Source organism: Scomber scombrus, chromosome 8, assembly GCF_963691925.1.
Source record: "Scomber scombrus chromosome 8, fScoSco1.1, whole genome shotgun sequence".
Lineage (NCBI taxonomy): Eukaryota > Metazoa > Chordata > Actinopteri > Scombriformes > Scombridae > Scomber > Scomber scombrus.
Window position 1 is genome coordinate 2,641,638 of NC_084977.1, and position 20,146 is coordinate 2,661,783.

At 39.5% G+C, this 20,146-nt stretch overlaps 1 protein-coding gene across 1 annotated transcript in view; it reads right to left on the reverse strand.

Annotated features, from left to right (window-relative positions):
• The window catches only part of LOC133985056 (cadherin-2-like), a 104,712-nt gene extending 94,902 nt beyond the window's left edge, over positions 1-9,810 (reverse strand). Inside the window, exons 1-2 of the mRNA XM_062424610.1 lie at positions 9,609-9,810; positions 2,765-2,900 (exon numbers count right to left, since the gene is read on the reverse strand). Coding sequence (XP_062280594.1) covers positions 2,765-2,900; positions 9,609-9,650 — 178 coding nt within the window. The 5' untranslated portion in view covers positions 9,651-9,810. The remainder of the gene's footprint in view (positions 1-2,764; positions 2,901-9,608) is intronic.
• Positions 9,811-20,146: the final 10,336 nt, after the last annotated feature.

A 20,146-nucleotide genomic window follows, 5' to 3' on the forward strand; every position in this document is an offset into this window, starting at 1 on the left:
ACTCACACACACCATCTCAGCTATGTGTTATTGTAGGATTTTTGCCTGGTCCTTGCTTTTGTTTGTGTATACACATTCGATGTGGTTAGAAACTTGGCCGGTCAGCTCTGTTTCGTACATTCCTTCTGAATAAAATCACACAAAAAATACAACAAAAACAGATTAATTCCAGCAGAGAGAAAGTCACTTTTTGACCTTAATTTCTCCAGAGGAACTTGACAGCATAAACCCTGCTTCATATTCATACAGGGTTACATACATGGTCACACTGGGAGCTGCCCTGTACAACCAAACTGAAGAGCTTCTCTGTAGGTTGAGAGATATTTTTTACAATGGAGGACTAAAACTGACAACCTTCCATTCAACATATCCCTCATCTGAGCAGACTGAAGCTACATGATGTGTGTTTGGTGCTGCAGCGAGCTCAAACACAATGACTACGATTCCCATTCGCCCCTATTAGAAGAAAGAACGCTCTCACAAGTGACCACTAATTCACAGACATCAAGAGGTCTGAAAATAAGCAGAGGCAAGAGATATTGAATATTAACAGACATCTCTACAAATACAAACACGTAGAAAACGTATTGGTAAAAAAACCTTCACATTAGCTCTAAGAGTTTTATTAGCTATTAGCTTCAGCAATCTGTAGAGCTGCCGTGGTTACCGCATTTCCATGGCAACACACTCACATCATGGCGAGCAGAGTCGAGCTGATCACCGCTCCACCGCTTAGGGAACGGCTCAAGCGATGGGACATTAGTTATTCTCTCAGGCTGGACGTAAAGAATGACATGGCAACGTTCCTGCTGTAAAGTCGGACTATTAGTGACAACACTGGAGTAAAGATAGACATTTAGACTTTAGAGGATATAAACAATAGACTACTACAGCATAGCAGACGATAAACAGCACTCAGGTTAAGCAGGTCTGTCTCTCATCCTACAAATATACATCTCATCTATAAATATACACTGCTTATTGATCAGGCTGCTGCTGATACCCTGAGGCCTGGTCAATGATACTGATCACTCCGACCCCTCTGACACACACACAGCATACACAAATATCACGCTGATTGATTGTGGTTCGTTGAATAAACAACAGCAGGATGTATAATCCATGTTAACATATTACTACACACTAGGCTTTGACCTATATGGCTCTATTTATTTATTTTTTAAAGTGAGACTACATAACAGAATATATGGTATGACTAGTAGCTAACAGTGGCTGCTAACTAACAAATAAAGTATCAACTTCTTCTCTATTGTCTCTTTGTATGCTCATTGTATTACTAACGTGTCAACATTGGAATCCTCGATAACTGACATGAAGATGACCACAGTGGCACTTCTCCATATCTGAAGATAATAATAACTATAATACACTTTATTTATAGAGCACCTTTCATACAAGGGATGTAGCTCAAAAATGCTTTTCAGAGAAAAATATTTAAAAAATATAATTCAATAAAACAGCATATAAATAATAAAATTAGATTAAATAAATATGTTTTTAGCTTTTTTAGCTGAAATGTTCACAGAGCCCACATCTCTCATAGCTTTAGGTAAAGTATTCCATCATTTTAGGTGGATTATTTCTTTAATCTGGCACCAGAATTATTGTGTATTAAAATTGTCACTTTTTTTACTTCAGAAAATCAAGTTGGAATAAATTAGATTAAACATGGAACTCATTCAAATTTGTTCACCTACATTGTGAAATTGGCGCGTTTCTGTTCATTCCATCTTTCATGCTGTTTCTCTTGATTGCCTAACAGGTGACTCCAGGTTTGTTGTTATGGTAACGTTAAGGAAGTTGCAATTAATTTAAAAAAAAATGTTAAAAAAGAAAGGCAGCAAACAGCCTTTTCCTTTATCTAAGATTTTTCCATCTGTTGTGTCAAATCTAAAATGCTTCCACACATTATTCTTCAGATGGTTTGTTGCCAAGATTATCTGTTCACGGCTCGCTGGCTTCCTCCGTCTTGCATTAACAAAGAGAACAACAATCTCTTAGTTTACAGATAAAGCAACAGGGCGTGGAATAGATCAGACTGACATGCAATTAACGAACACACCCCCCCTCCCGCCGGAGTACAAGGCACGGCCTGTTGCACTTATATACGCTGTGAATTTCAAATCCAGACACTTCATTACAAGATGGAATGTTTTTCTTTTTCTCACACTCAAGCATGAGTTTGAATTTTGAATAAAAAATAAGCAGATTAAGCATTCAGATCAACAGAAAGCTCAATAAGAAAAAACAACAAGTCCTCCACAGTTGGTTTACTTCTTCATACTCATGAAAATAGCTCCTCACATTTCAATACAATGCTTCAACCAATATAACATCATCTTTTCTGGTGTGTTGAAGTAATAGAGATTTAGAAAAAAACACCATAAACCAGCATTTGGACCACCATGCAACATCTAAACCATCCAGGAGAACAAGAGAACAATGAGAAGAAGCCTGGTAGAGCAGTCAGTGGTGCTCCATCCACAGTATTTCAATGGTAGACATGACTGCATTTATCTTAACAGTGAGGACAGTATCGGCTCAGTGTATCAGTCTAATCCCACTCCACACTCAGTCTCTGCAAAGGTCAGTCCTCTCCAAGCTCCATTATGGTTCAAATATCAGCAGGACTCTTAAACAACCCCCACCCAACAGCAGGGGATTATTACTGGAGCTGTCCTCGCGTCAAGTTTGTGTGTGTGTGTGGTTGTGTGTGTGTGTGTGTGTGCCTGTGCACACTGACCGTTGAAGACAGCCTGTCCCTTTGCCAGCTCCTGGTCCATTTGGATGATGTATTCTTCCTGTGTGAAGCCCCTCACGCATGGCAGCGACCCCGGCTCGCTCGACGAGCCCTCAGCGTCTCCTCCCAGAACAACAGCCTGGAAGAAAAGAGGAGGGGGGGGGGAAAAAGACAGGAAGATGAAAGAGAAAGAAAAACAAAGTCAGATATCTGCATTCATGTTAGACAACAAGCGTTTTGATGCCCTCGCAACCTTTTTTTTTTTTAAAAGCTTGTTTCTGCTTCAAACAGGAGAGGTGAATCACATTCAGAACTCCATTTGTAAAGTGGAGAAATGTATAGAATATAAAAAAACATGTTTGCAATTCATAAAGTCTTCTTTTTTTTCTACCAGCTGAGATGTGACTGAGGCGATATGAGCGGATTCACACTGCCATTGTTGAGGCTGAATGTAAACATGGCGAAGAAATAATGAGGAGAGAAGCAATTAACACAAACCAATGATTTAAATTCCACGTTTTTTTTTTTAATTGGGTTTGGTCCTATCTCCTAAGAGTGGAGCAGAAGAAGAATGTCTGTCAGGAGGGAAAATAAAATCCAGTTCAACACCAGTCTAAACCAAGAGACCAGTATTAATCACCATGAAGAGCAGGAGACAACTGGGTCAATTAATTTTGATGATAATTAGCGTCTAGACTTTTGTCTCTCCTGTTGTTTGAACACGGACCACCACTCACCCTCCCCTCCCCTCCACCTCATGTCCCACATATACACACACACACACAGACACACACACATATTCCCACTCCTCTGCTCCACAGTGCAGCAGGAAAGCATCTGCTGTAGTGTGTGTGTGTGTGTGTGTGAGTGTGTGTGTGTGTGTGTGTGTGTGTGTGTGAGTCTGTGTTCTTCTGTGATTAAAGCAGCGAAGCCAAAGAGAGGGGTGCCGTGATTTGCTTCCACTTAACCCAAAAAAAAAAAAAGAAGAAGAAAAAAAAACTTTAAACCCCTCACGTCTCCGCTGCCCATCCTGACATGTTTGGAAGAGGTGGGGGGAGGGGTTTAGCAGGGCTGGCTTTCATCTCTCGCCCTATTAGCAGAAGGAAGGAGGAAGTAAACACACACACACACATAGCGAGAGTCTGGTGCGATGCTGCGTTTCTGCATTAACGCTGCGCAGGCTTCACTGCTGACATTTAGAGGGCGGGTAAAAAATGAAGTGGGGAGAAGAAAGAGGGAAGGGAGGGAGGATCCAGAGGTCATGTGAGGGCTGGTTCTATTCTATTCCAGCACAAAAATGTGTCCAATCACAGTAATTAGTTACTGACAAAACTAACGAGACATTTGAAAATATCACTATGTCACCGTTTTTAGACCGATTGAGGAAATAACATGCAGATGAATCAGCTATTTAAAAAAAACGAGTTTATTAAAGATGAAACTGTACATTACATACATACACTTCCTGCTTCAGATCCTGATGTCTTGACAAGTATTACAGAATATGACATCATTATATTCACATCGTTAAAATGACAACGAGGCTGTCCAACATCACCCGTCCTCTTTTTTCCACATACAAGATAAGATCTCTTTTTTCAACTAGGACTAAACTTGTGATGGAGACACTAAAGCTACAAATAATGATCCAGCCTGATAAAGTGCTTGATAACTGTTTTCTGGTACTCCATTCTGTATGGATGTGAAGCTCGGCACCTGCTGTGACCCTCTGCGGGGGGCCCGCACCGTGTGTCAACACCAACTTCAACTGTTAACCATACAAACATTTCACGCAGGGACATGAGCACCGCAATCTCAACATCTGGATCATCTGGATCATCTCTCATCCAGTTGTTTGTATGTATTGCTGGACTGTAGCATAACTATCTTTATTATACTTACATTTTCATTAGAATAAAAAGCGATAGGTATAGATGCTAAACACATCGAAACCCCGGTTTGGTAAAAAAATCACTATCTTCAAATAATGACCTTAATAACAATCATTTTAGGTTGTAATGAATGTATAGGTTCAAGTTGGAACTGTACTATATTGCCCTTAAAACAAAAAAAGTTGCTTCTGAGTTCATGGAGAAGTAGAAGTGAAACAAACTATAGCTCACTGTAACACACATGACTCACAAAAATAAGGAGTGGAACTATGAACAAAGCAACACATTCTTTGGTATTTGGCCTAAAACGGTATAAAACTGGATGAGTTTACTTTCTGAACACAAAGGTAACTTCTATTAACTTCTTGACTTCTTCTTCCAAAAACGCTTTACTAGCGATTAGCGATTAGTATGCTAATAAACATTAATCTGGTTGCTATAAAACAGACAACACGTTACCATGAGACAGACCCTAACCCTAACCCTAATCTGACTTCACCAATAGGTTTTCACATATGATGAACTCTGTTTGATTTTATCAATGACCCTCTCAGGAAAAAGTGTGGGGATGACGTCATGTTTCTGTTAAAGTCGATGTCACAACCAGCCTGCACAACACTTTATTATTAGCAGTTTGTTTACTGATTTCAGCATTCTGTCAGTAACTTCTTTTGTTTGCATTAAATGATGTTTATTTTCTTCATTTTAACTGAAGCAGCGCCGCTAAAGATGACATCTCCCCCCCTCCCCTCTGGGGTGCCAGAGGGGGGGGTCTGGCCTTTTTGTATCCATTTTTGAACTTTTTATTTTTTTATTTTTCATGGTTTGACAGTTAGTTTGGTTGTTAATAGTTTCTTGAATGAAATCTGTGTTGCTATTAAGGTTGGGTTGTGATATAGAGTTCATTGTTTATTCTTGCTCCCCTTGTATGTGTGTGTGGGCTAGCCTTTGTATATAAACCAGGTCAGTTATGCTTTTCTTTAACTTGCCTATTTTTGTCATTGTTGTGAATAATAAGTTTGGAATAAATGAATATTTTTGACTTTACACATGTTGTGTTGTAAGGCCTTACTGCTTGGTCCCTGACACTCTGTAAACCTCCACACCTCACCTGACCTCTTTATTAGACTTTACATGCTATAAATCAGACAAATAACAGCATCGGCTTCTTATGCATGATAATCTGATGGGTTATGTCCTAAAGAATCATTCAGCTGCACCTGTTTCATGGTGGAGACAAGACTCCACTAGCACTGACAGAGAAGAGATGATCAAAAGGGCACAAACAAAAAAAAAAGCTATCAAGACACATTGTGAACTAGACCCTGAATCAACTGTCATTTCCACACACGCGACCCTACACTGAAGACCATTAGAGAATTTCATTGATTAACTTCTACCTGTTAGACAGGTTGCCCGCTGAGGAAAGAACGATGAGCTGAACAATGGCTGTGCACCTGTGGCACCGGCACAAAGGATGATTGACATGTTATTATCAGGCTGTGACTAAAGATTATTCTCATTATTTTTGAATCATTGATTGATCATTTAGTCGTCAAATGAATGTCAGAACAATCCCATAACAAGCTCACAAAGCTGAAGGTGACACATTTAGGTCCCGACAAAAAGACGGGAACGATTCATCGTGATTGTGAGATCAATTGACTGTTGATTGGCTAATCCAGGGGCGGCCGGCCATGTGCCACTGAAAGCCAACAGTTTGACAGATTTTCATTCTGACTGAAAACTCCACCCACTGATTATCACAGCTGCCAGAGGGGAGGAACTCCTCAGAGGAACCCACCCGCTGTGATGATCACTTCATAGCACATGGTCGGCCTCCCCTGGATTAATCCATTAACTGGCTAAAAACCTATTATGTCCTCAAAATGTGTGGAAAAATGATCTTAATGCACTGTTTACAGGCTCAGATAAGAGTCTTCTTTGTTTAATATATGTGTTTATTTCATTAACTGTCTATAAAATATCAGAAAATAGTACATTATAATTTCCCACACCAAGAAGACATCTTGAAATAACTTGTTTGGTCTGTCTAACCGTCCACAACTCAAAGATATTCAATGAACTGTGATAAAAAGATTCACTCATATTTCTACATTTCTTCTTTTTTTTTAATAATAATCAGTCAAGATTATTGCCAATTTATTTTCTGTCAAACGACAAGAGGATTAATCAACTTGTTTTTTTATCTCTGTAATCAGCTCATTATTTCAGTCTCACAGAGCTGGAATCCTGCTGCTTCTTCTGTTGTTTGGAACATTTAATCATATTGTTTAAAAATGGAATCATACATTACAACCATGCTTATGATACATTAGTAAGTGTATTCAGATGGGACACCTGTCTTACATAACGTTATTCATCACTGGAATTAAAAAAAGGCGTACATAAGAATATTATCCGTGATGCAGACGGAAAGCAAAAACACACACCTGGACTTCTATTCCATGTGGTCCGGCTCATTTCACCAGACCTCATCTGTTTTGTTGATTACATGTGTTATCTGTAGGAGCAGAGACTGGGTCACCAAACAAAAGGTACATTCATACAGCAACCTCCTCTATACTCACTGAGTTCTCACTGTAATCAGCTGGTGGATTCAATAACTGTCCATGTGCATAGAAGTCTGTCTCAGATGGCTTTTCAAGATATGAAGTAGGGTCAAATTCTCATTTTCCAATCAGCGGTCGGGCTTTATTGTTTTTGCATCCATGTTGTCAGTTATACCTCCTGGCTGTGAATCTTCCAATTACAGATGTCAGCAAATGATTTGTCTATAACTTTTAACCTTTTTTACGAATGGCACAGCGAGCTTAGAGCGAGTGAAACCTGCACCAATATACGGTAAAATCTTAAGGATTCATAAATCTTTTGCAATAATTCCGCATCAAGCAGATCCTCTGGGGAATAAAAGATGAACGGACATGGGATGCACTCACAATTACACTTTATGAAACACCTTCAACTTCCAATATCTATCTCTTCCTCCTGAGATACTGTGTGAGTAAAGGCTCTGGGGAACAAAGCAGTTAAAGGTAAACGATATTCTGCTCATTAATGTTTACTGATTTATCTCCAGGCTTGTGAACCGTCCGGGGTTTACGTATAACTAAATCATTTATCTTATCAGCACACCTGATATTCACACTGATATATCTCTAAACCGACATCCAGTGACACACATCTAGCACACTATGTGGTAACACTATCTGTAAAAGCTTCAAAATGAAGCGAAAAAAGTAACAAAAGCCAATCTATCAGTGTCTTTTGAGAGGATTTAAAAGGTAAGCCCTCCAGAGTGCAGACCTTGCTGTTTTGGAGGTAAAGAATTGGCGGTGGGTTTATTTTAGGAGGTGACCTTTGACCCCTTTGACACAGCACTGTCCTCGCTATTGATTTGCCCACATGGTGCGAATCCCCTCTTTTTCTGCCTTCACTAAATCCAAACTCCATCCAATCTTTAAGGATTGTTTTTCTTCTTTTAAAGCAGCCATTGATGTCAATTGATATCGGTGAAGAAATTCTACTAACCATGATGTTCACTGTGCTGCTGATTGGAAATGTATTAAAACACATGTGTAAATGAATGGTAGACTACATTCAGGAACATTGCCAGCAGTAATATAAGCTGCATGTTTGTAGTAAATGAAATAGACCATAAAACACGCCGGTATGCTCCTTTAAAAGTTATATTCTTACTTATGGGAAATGGTCTGTCATCTCTGTGTGGACTGTTTCTGCTTTCTTCTCTCTCTCTCTCTCTCTCTCTCTCTCTCTCTCTCTCTCTCTCTCTCTCTCTCTCTCTCTCTCTCTCTCTCTATTCCTTACACACCAAGCAGTCTGAACTCAGTTTAAAAATAGGGCAGGTCTTCTTGCTTTAACGTCTAACAACCAAATGATGCGATTTCAACCGTTATGGTAATAGTCTTCTTTAATATAAACACATCAGGCAGAGATCCACTCTCCCCAAGTGGCAGCAAGGCAAAAATATGTAAACGTTAGTGCGTGAGAGCAACATGACAGAGGCAGGTTTTCTTCAACGTTAACGTGGATTTGTTTAGGATGAGGAGGGATGGGGGATCAGTATTAATAGATGCGGTGCTGGATGTTTCATTGAGGAGCAGACACGACCCATAAAACGTCTTTAAACCTTGTCCCATCACCGTCTGCCCGGTTATAAGAGGACACATAAAACTACCATCTTTTTTTTTTTTTAAATGGAGCTCGCTTTATATGCTGAGTGCGATATTAAAGCAGAACGCTGTATGAAGGGGGGGTGGGGGGGGGCGGCTTGGGGGAGGGGGTGTTAACTGGATTACAGCCTAACAAAAGTCAACCCATTTGATTTCAGCTGAAAGCAACATGAATTGTGTCATCAATGAGATGCTGGAAGAGGCGACAGCAGCAGCAGATCATCAGGGATGGATGGATGGATGGATGTGTTTTCAACCACACACACACGTACACACACACACACACACAAACACCTAAATGTTATTTCTAAGCTCGGGCTCTTCCACACAGCAGCATTTCATGTGTAACTCTGAGCAGCGATCAGCTTCCTCACGCATTGAGTCTTGTTAGTTTGATAAATGACTGGGAGCAGGTCTGAGATCAGCAGCGTTTTTTAACTGCCAGTGTGTCAATACAGCCTGCTACTGTCGGCCCGGTGTAGTCGACAAATGCAAAGATTTACTAATAAAAAACATAAAGTCAATGTAAGCGGACAAAATCAGCGCAGATGTAGAGTCAATAATAATTTCATTGTCCTCCTCCTCTTCCTCTTCCTCTTCCCCTGCAGCGCTCCTCTCTGTCTCCTCTAACGGGCATCAGTCTCTGTTTGTTCTGCTCTAAGCCTACCGCAGCATCCGCCAATCTGGACCTGACTCTGTGCAAAATTGGAAGGGGGGAAAAAAATCATTTTTGTAACCTACCTGCAGAGTCGCCATCAGCATCCAAATTCCAAGAAGATGCATTTTTGTTGAGTTATAAATTCCTCCTTTCCAGAACCGACAGAGTCCTTCACGTAGCGCTGGACGGCAGATATTTAATTCCCGGTAAACCCCGGCGGCATGAGGAAGCCTTCCTCCCTCCACCAGCCCTGCTCTGTGTCTGTCTGCTCTGCCCGGCTCAGCGGTACTTCAACCCGCCTGCGACTGACTTAACGCCGGCCCCTCCGCGCCTCAGTGCCGCCCTCTAACGGACAACAGGAGCACTGACGTTTACTGAGAGTGAAGAAATCTGTTGAGATCACTGCATGAAGGAATACACTATCAACTGACCTCCAAATTAAGTGATTTTCAGGATTTGCTAATGGTTGGCTCATATTACAAATATATACAACTATAAATAATAAAAAAAATATAGAAGGCCCATGCTTATTTTTGCCATACAAAATTGAAAAACATGCATGTAAAGTAAGCCAAGAGGAGATACTGTCAATTACCGGAACCAGAAAACCCCACTTTAGACTCCAGAAAGGAAAACTGGTGGTACCTGAAGAGGTTTGAGACCCACCCAGGCTGCCTCTAACAGGCAGAGACACCCTTCAATCAAGCAATACTTCTCTTTAAATGGACAGTGCAGTGATTTGATATCAGTTTCATAATGTTTGGGGACTTCCCAGAGACAGATTTTAAAAGAACGGTCAAAATAAAAGTAGAAGGTGAGATATACTGGTTTTAAGTTACTAAAGGGTAGAATCCAAAAGCAGTGGATACACCACTTCCCATAATGTAACTCAGTGATAGATTTCTTTTGTTGGACCACATACCCCAACATGCCGTGTCTGATACAGTCTGCTTTGATTCTCACTGATAGCGAAGTGTGTCGTCTCATATAAAAAGAGATCTTTGTTCATACTCTGTACTTTGTTCATACTCTGATTAATCCTCATATTTCCTTAAAGGGCAACCTCACCAATTTTACACATAAAAGTCAGTTGACCTGTCATGTGGAGTATTACATCTGTAGAAACAGTTTTTTTAAGGTCTTCTGTGGCTTTGAATTTTTCCAATATGAGATGATTACAGCAATGTCTTAACAACAATCCCATGTTATAACCTGGAGGTATGGATAAAAAGTCATTGGCAGGAGCAAGGCAGGAGGGATGAATATAAATATGATATGTTGCATTTTGGGAGTTGTAGGCTCCAACATTTTTGGCACTTGACACATACTAAGGGGTAAGACAACATTACTCTGTGTGTCACATGACCCTTACCTTGTACATTGTATTGGTCCCTTGAGAGGACGTACTGCATTGCTACCCATTAATGTCTACCAGCTCTGCCTACATAATTAGCATATTGTGGACAGAATGGAGATAACGCTCATTAATACAGGTAACAACACAAACCAGTGGTATGTCATATGATATTTCAGATATGCTTTATTCATTCTGACCATACTTGTAGCTGTTCCTTGAGACTATGTACCCATTTAATAGAGGGCCAATTATCAGAAATATAAGTAACCTTGTGTCAAAAGTTGCTGCTGTGTTGTTGAGTTTTGATTTCAGCAGTTTTACACAGTTGAATATGGCTGAGAATGATGAGATAGCTCATTGTTTAAATTGGTTTGGATTCAGGGTGCATTGTGACCACATTTACATAGACACAGTCATTAATATCTATGATTTTTTTTAAATGTTTGATGAGTTTTCGTGCGTGATTGCTATTGACAGAGCAGAAGTGAGGCTGGTGATTTGGAATGATATCAGAACATCAGATCAGATGAAAGCTTGTGTGTCACAGTGACAAATTATGCGCTCTGTCATTTCATTTGGGGGACTTGTTCCGACTGTAAAACTCTCATTTCTCTGCTACATGCTGAAATTCTAAATTCTTTGTTTGTGTGTATCTTTGGTGGAGCACGCAGCACACTTGTCACAATGCTTAATTAAACTTAACAAGATCAAAGAGCAGAATGATTCACGCTGTCTAACATCACATTCAGTTAATATGCTCCTTCCTCCTGCTAAATAAATATGACTTCAGCCTCAGCACTCCATCACCCACACCAGAACTCATGGGGGGCCTCAGGGGACTGTCCTGGGGCCATTCTTCTTCTTCTATTCTATTGATTCATTTCTAAAAACATGATCACTTTTTATGCAGACAATGCTTTGCTCTGCATTGATAAAGTTACTATTAACTAAATTACTACTAACGACCAAATATTGCAGTATGGGTCTTCATAAGGAATCAGATGTCGTTTTCCCAAGCTAAAAAATAACTAGAATTTCAAATGAGATTGGTCAGACAATAAGTACACAAAAAGTGTTTATTATTTAGATGTGGCTTTATAGTCAGCTCCAAAAGGAGAGCATAAAGCATTTTAATGACAATTTATCATCACAGTCTGGTCTCAAGACTCATCAAAAAATGCTTCAGACTAGTCAAAATAAGCTTATTAGGGCACATCTGGACCTGGCACACTTTTCAAAAATCTTAATTTTAATTAATTATTACTAGATGAAGACTTCACTAGAAAGTCAGAGATGCTCACAGGGAGATAACAGTTTTCTGTTTTCAGATTGTGAGTTCAAGATTTGGTTTATTTGTCATTTAACTTTAATTTGTCAAATATACAGTCAAAATGACATTTTTTCAGAACTATAGTATAAAACTGGCAAAATATGAACATGTAAAAACAAAAGAATGTAACATCTGAAGTGTTAGTATGGAAGGAATAGAAAGAGTAAATACATTGGCCAATAATAACCATTCTTTTTAATTGTATTCCTATTAGGGAGATCATTCACAGTCCAGACATGTGAGTACACAAGTCAAATTAACATAACTACATAATAATATAGAAATGACTCAAATATTTGCATTAAAGCCTGATCTTAAAGTTTAGAAATGAAGAATAGAACAAGAGTTTGTCTTTCTTCTATTGCTCTCCCTTTCATTTTAGCGTAAGTAGCGAACTATGAACATTTGAACATATAGTGTGAACAAATATTAATGGAAGGAAGGGAGGAAGGAAGGCAGGGAGGAAAGAAGGGAGGAAGGAAAGGAGGAAAAGAGGAAGGAAGTGAGGAAGGAAAGGAGGAAGGAAAGAAAGGAGTAAGGAGGAAAAGATGAAGGAAGGAAGAAGGGAAGGAAGGGAGGAAGGAAAGAAGGAAGGAGGGAGGGAGGGAGTAAGGAAAGAAGGAAGGAAGGAAGGAAGGAAGGAAGGAAGGAAGGAAGGAAGGAAGGAAGGAAGGAAAGGAGTAACGAAGGAAGGTAGGAAGCAAGCAAGGAAGGATGGAAGGAAGGAAGGAAGCAAGGAAGGATGGAAGGAAGTGAGGAAAGAAGTATGGAAGGAGGAGGGAGCAAAGAAAGAGGGGAGGAGGGGAAGAACGAAGGAAAAATTAAAGAAAGAGGAAGGAAGGAAGGGAGGAAAGAAGGAACAGTCAAAGAGATGGGGTCAATTTGACCCGGGAGGACGACAGGAGGGTTAAAGCAGGTGACCAATAATAACCTTTCAGTACAGGCATGTGAGTATTGTATTGAGAGGAAATGACTCATAATGCAGTTATAAGGAGACTCCATTTGGTTTACATTCGCATTATAATGCTAACCTGGCAGGCCACTATAGTCATACCGTTGTCATCATTTTATTCAGTAGTGTTGCCGGTTGGGAGAAACAGTTTTAACAATGACTTCATAGAACTGGAATCAAAATAGACAACAGCTACTGTGAGGCTCTTAAGAATGAATTTACACATCATTTGAAAAAAATGCAGCAGAATGAATCAGGTTTAAATTGCATGTTCACCTGAACTGCTTACTGTGGTCAGTGAACGAGATCTGATGAAAGACTCGTGTATGAGTGATAATGATACATTGCTGTGCAAAGGGCAACATTGATTTGTTCAGATCCTCAGGTAACCCTGCTGTTTGTTGAAGAACTTTCAGTGTTAGCATTACAGAGATGATGCGATCACATTTATGACACACAAAAACAGATTGATAGTCGAACTGTAGGGCTGCATGGTCATCAGGTGCACTGCAAAAAAACCGATGATAGAAAAATAACACTTAAACACAACATAGAGAAAGAAAGAGAGAGAGAGAGAGAGCTGTGCTGTGCTGTGGAGATTGGCTGAGTCGATCAGGCTGCATGGCCCAAAGTGGTTCTGGGTGACAGTTCAGGGTGACCCTCTTGTTTGTCTCCTTCTCCCTAGCCAACTAAGTTTGGTTCAGTTGGCTCCTTTGGCCCATATTTATTTTATTTTTTTTTAATATTATTTTTTTTATATAGTTTTTTTTCGGCATAGACACCTTTATTCAGAAGTTGACAGACAGGAAACATGGGAGAGAGAGGGGGGGGTGACATGCAGCAAAGGACCTCTGGCTGGGATTCGAACCGGGGTTGGCTGCGTATGTGGCATGCGCTCTAACCACTCGACCACCTGCGCGCCCTTTGGCCCATATTTAAGTCAAAGCTAACAGAACTATGTTACAGAAGGATTCAGTGAAGGATGAAAACCACCGAAATGAAGTTTGTCTGCTGTGTAAACTGCTGCACTGTCTGTGTATAAAGAGAATGCAACATGGAAATAATACAATGCTAATGGAACAGCAGTAAATACAAACCTTACTTACCAAGTTGTGTTGACTCAGTTACATGGTGATTTTTGAGGCTGCACTAAGAGGTTGTGGTGATGGTGATATTTTATCCCCCTCCCAACTTCATCAATTACACTTATAAAACGATCCTAATCTGAACCATTACACAACTAGATCTTTATCAGTAATTACATTGTACAGGGGTTTCTATATCATGTAATGTTGTACTAATGATTATACAGTGTGAACTGCTTACAGTAATTCAATTAATTATTATAACCACTAAATTCTTTTTTTTTCATTTCTCATACAGATTACCATCTAATTGACATTTGTATATTTATTACATGAATATAAAGTAATGAAACAGACTCATTGGCTTGTTTCTGGCAGTTTATCATCAGCTTCAAGAAGTTTTTCATTGAGAGAAAATGACTTTCTTTTTCCCGTCATGAGTTCAATGTGCACACAGCAGCAGCCTCAGGTAACCGGCCAGAAGCAGACAGGTTACCTCGAGGCAATAATGGTAATATTATCCATGTGTCATGGGAGTAAAGTTTAAGAAAAATGTTGTCATATGTATAAAAATACCCAAATGATCCATATATTAGTTGATCAATGTGACCGTGATCACTAAAATGAGTTTCCACTATAGTTCATTTCTTAAATTAAATCTCTTTTCACTCCTGCATTCTTCTAAAGTGTGACATAGCCTGGTAGTGTATATACAGGTGAGTTTCTATGGGTCCGGCAGAGTCCGTTTTTTCTTCCATTCCACCCCTGTTTGAACCCCTCATTTCCCTTTACAAAGAAGATGATTGTCCTGCTTTATCATTCAGTCTGTTCAATCCGCTGTTAGAGATTAAAACTTAGTGGGGAGAGGATTTAGATGGATGGTTCACTGAGGAAGAGTGGGAGCACATTCTTTATCAAGTTCACTCACACTTTATCTGTAATAACTATGGAATCATGCAGTGTAAAGTACATTATCAAGCCTGCTGGACTAATGCTGAGTCATGTCTTATGGGAGTTACAGAATGACCAGTTTCACACTTGTAAATACTGTTCACATAAAAGCCAAGGTGGTAATCAATACTGGGACTTTTTTTTAAAGTTATATATCCAACTTCACAGCATGTAATGATGGGCTAATGAACATGGACTCCTCATGTCAGCCACAGTCCATCGTTCAACTTAAAGCTGCATTCATTGGTTCTCCATTCACTTGAAGGCAGCAAACCTATTCACTCATCCAGCACACAGGCTACAGAGAAATATTTCTTACATAAAGCGGTGTGTAGTCAGGCTCACATTTCAGATGTCTATGAGTTGTTAACAGCTCCACCAAATAGTGATTTTTCCCTCTAAACTTCTCACATGGTTTCATTTCAATAAATGTTCAAATGATCCAATATTTCAGCAAAAATCAAAGATTAGAGAAAAAGTCCAACTATCAGAACTTAGTTTTTTTCTTCTTTCCTCTACCATTAATCATCTCACCACCCCTCACATTTATCTGCTGACCCTTTGGAGGGGCCCCACCCCTAGGTTGGGAACCACTGGACTAAACTAGCTAACTGTATATAAAGTAGTGTAAACTAGCTCCACCTCCAGCAGCTACAACAGTAACATGCTGCTCTAACACTGATGCTTCACTATTAATAATCTAATGATGTCATAATAATAATATATCAGTCAGAGGACCAAACCACTACTTTTACTGTAATACTGCATACTACATCACTCATAATACTGCAGTACTTTTACTGTAATACTGCATACTACATCACTCATAATACTGCAGTACTTTTACTGTAATACTGCATACTACATCGCTCATAATACTGCAGGACTTTTACTGTAATACTGCATACTACATCACTCATAATACTGCAGTACTTTTACTGTAATACTGCATACTACATCGCTCATAATACTGCAGTACTTTTACCGTAATACTGCATACTACATCGCTCATAGTACTGCAGTACTTTTACCGTAATACTGCATACTACATCGCTCATAGTACTGCAGTACTTTTACCGTAATACTGCATACTACATCGCTCATAGTACTGCAGTACTTTTACCGTAATACTGCATACTACGTCGCTCATAATACTGCAGTACTTTTACCGTAATACTGCATACTACATCGCTCATAATACTGCAGTACTTTTACCGTAATACTGCATACTACATCACTCATAGTACTGCAGTACTTTTACTGCATTAGGATTTTTCAGGACTTTTACTTGTAATGTTGTATTTCTGTATGTTGTATTGCTGTATTGGTACTTTTATTTACGTAAAAGACCTGGATTCTTCTTCCACCACTGGGTATAATTTTATTGGACACAATCTATTATTTAAAGACTATTTTTTATATTTCTGAAAACCAGTCTGGAGGGAATTTGTAGCATTGATTTGGAGTAGTTTTGTTTGTGTCCTCCTGATAAATGTGAGTCATATATCGACTCTCTTTTTGGCTTTCATTTGGTTTCTCTTCCTGAGAAAAACATCTGTCTCTTTAGCTACTAAATACTTCACTGTGTTCACCAGCCAGTCTCTGGTTTGTACTTTGTTTGCTGTTTGCTGAGCTGAGTGCACAGTGTATTTATTACAGACTGAACCCACAAATGTTGCGAAACCTAAACATGGGCTGAAAGATGATGAAACCCTAATCATTCTTTATGGATTCATTGCTATACAAGTGAAGTTGCACATTACACATAGTTATTTGATTCATGATTCTTATGATTGCATTATTATATTATTATTATTATATTATGGTTTAAATGGTATGTGTAACAGTCACATACAACTATCTAAGCACTCATATAAAACAGACATTTTTATCCCTCTTTTATAAATACATAAACTCTGGGTCTGTTCATCATTATACAGTGTTTGAAGTGAGACAGTAACACATTTTAAATTTGCTCCTGTTCTTTTTTTGCAGTGATCTCACTTTCACAGAGTCTGGCCCAGACAGCTCTGCCACTTTTATGGCCTTTGCAACTTTGCTGGAGTGGAGTTTTACTGTACTGTGGAGGTGGAAGGCGGCCGGCCCTACAGCCTCTCTCTGTGAGGATTAAAAACGTCCTTCAGTACAGTAAGTCACCCTTGAATTCCATGTGCTCTTCAATACTTGACTGAAACTAGTAAGCTTTTGTCACTTCAGTGAAGAGCTTTTCTTTTTCTTTTCTTACTACTCTTGAATAACATTGTGCTGGGGCTGTGCAGACTTCATATAAAGCACACTTTATTGCATTTCTGGTTTATTACTATTTCTCATTATGCTTGGGTAGTCAGTCTTTTTGCAATTACACATTAATCAAAAAAAAAATTAATTTGTTTATCTGTTTATTCAAGTTTCAAATATGTCTTTCCCCCTCCTTCAGGTATGAGCTATTTGTGTTTTTTATTTGTGGATTTGGCCAATATAAAGGCAGGGAGGTTGATAGATGGGTGAGGTAACAATCAGATCAGTGTTAACAATCTTAATCTGATTCTTCTGTTGTCCTCAGGTCAATTTTGACCCAGGAGGACAACAGGCATTAACTCAAAAAGGAGGTATAATTTCATTTAAATGAGGCCTATTGAGTATAAATTCCAAAAATATGTGTAAAACGTGTGGTAGTAAGTTGGAATGAAGTTGGCTAAAAAAGGTCTAAAACAGAATTGGGTGATCATTTATACCTTATGCTTCATGAACAGTCAAATCAGACCGGCTCAATTTTGACCAGGCGGGACAAAAGTTGCACAGTGGACAGGAAGACAACAGGAGGGATGAATAGATTTGTGTCAAAGGAAAAGCATTGCAACCCAGGTGGACATGTGCTGGATCTAGAGGAACAGACTCTGTAGACATGAAATAAATGACTGGAACCAATGAGCATGTGGGAGTCCATTGAAATGGAGACATGATGGTTTTTTATTAACAGATTCAAAGCTCCGGTAGAGACTGTAATGTTCATTACAGCTTATGGAACAGAATTGTTGGATATCCTGATGATTTCTGTTATTAGCCTTGTGGGGCTGAACTTGAGGAAAGCTCATCAAGATTTCATCCCATCTGCCCTCTTACTCCTCCTCCTCTTCCCTGCTCTGCTGTCTGTCTCACAGCAATGTTTACTTGGAAACGGATGACATCACCAGTCACTTCATTTGTCTGCAAGGGACAAGCCTCACCAGGAGGTTTAAACAGATGCAAATCTTCTCTCTAGATCCCAAAGTACATGATCCCTCACCAGCTTCCCCACCACAAACACTATCAAGTATTTTCAGATGTGCTCCAATCATAGATGCTACATACAGGCTTCGAAAGAAGCCTGAAAGCCACAGTTGGCTGCCAGTCAAAGGCTACTCTAGGTGTGCCAAGTGTTCCCAGTGCCATAACAACAGACTGTAAATACATGAAGCATCCTTTTACTGGCCAAAAACACTATATGGAAACAAATCATGACTCATCTTCTCTTAACAGTTTGAAGAGGTGTCATTGACGAGTGGTAAAGACCTCCTAAAACTTCTGTCTCTAAGACAAATGTTCTGGATAGATGAATTCTCCGATACTGTTATGAATGTGGAACTAGTGGTTGTGGGTGCTGGGTTTTATTGGGTGGTGATGGAAGTAGAGGACCTCTTCTCAGGTGTACAGGTCAGACTGTTTTCTGTTGAGCGTTGATCACATGATGTGTCCTTTTATAAGGAGAGCTCACTGCTGTCACATGCACTGAGGAAGGTTTCATGCCAAAACCTGTCAGGAGTTTTTAAGTGTAACTAAATTCATTTAAAAGACAACTGCTATGTCTCAAATACCTCTGTCAGTACACGTAGATTTAATACACTGTGTACACTATGGGCCTGATTTACTAAAGGTTTGCATGTGTACATATGTTAACCTCTTCCACTAGAACCTGATCACATTTCATTTTGCGCTTGCAGCTTTCTGCTCGTCCAAACTCTCCATAAAGACACAAAACCCTCATTTAAATACTGCTGTCTCCACCCTGTTGCACCTGTTTTCATTTACGCAGTTATTCTTAGTAGATCACCCGCAAAACGCAAGCAAACAAAACGCACACTCTATTGCACTGTGCACGCAATTTAGTACCCACTATTTGGGATCTTAGTAAATCAGGCTCTATGTAGGCTACTTATTTAGTAGTGTGCACATTTTGACAGGTTAGTGTTAGTGGTAGTGTCTCAAATCAAACACGGCCGTTCCGCATCACAATGACAATTAGCTAATGTTAGCAAGCTAGCATTAGCATTTGCATTATCGTTCGCAGTACCAAATGATTACAGACTGCTAACTTAACCTAATAAACCTACTGATGGCTTAAATGTGATGTGTTGTGCTTAGTGCAAAAAACACATGTACAATTTACATTTGTATAATGTGGCAATGTTCACCGTAGTTACAACATACTCGAAAAGTGGGCCCTCTACTTCTGCTAAGTAGCCAAGATGGTGACCGTTCCACACTCAACATTTTGACCGTTTTACAGTGCACTACATTTTTCCATACTTCTCAGCGTGAACACACTTATGCACTCAAAATGTTAAGTGTACGTACAGAAGTGTGAGATTTGAGATACAGCACAATATGTGAGGTGATTCTTTTTCCTGTTTTTAAAAAAATCTTTTTCCTGATACCAACTGTGACTACTGGAGTGCATGATGAAGTCAGAGGTACTCATGCTGGACTAGAACTGCACTGTAGTGGGCAGGTATTTTAGTTTGTGACTCTCATGTTATGCCCTGGTCACACCACATAGTGTCACAGCAAAGTATCCTGCCTGCTGTGTGTGTTAGATCTGAATATTGTGATTGGAAATGACTCTGACAAGCAGTGGTGTGACATACAGTATGTTGTGTGTTTGTATGAGTTCAGAGAGCTTGGCACAT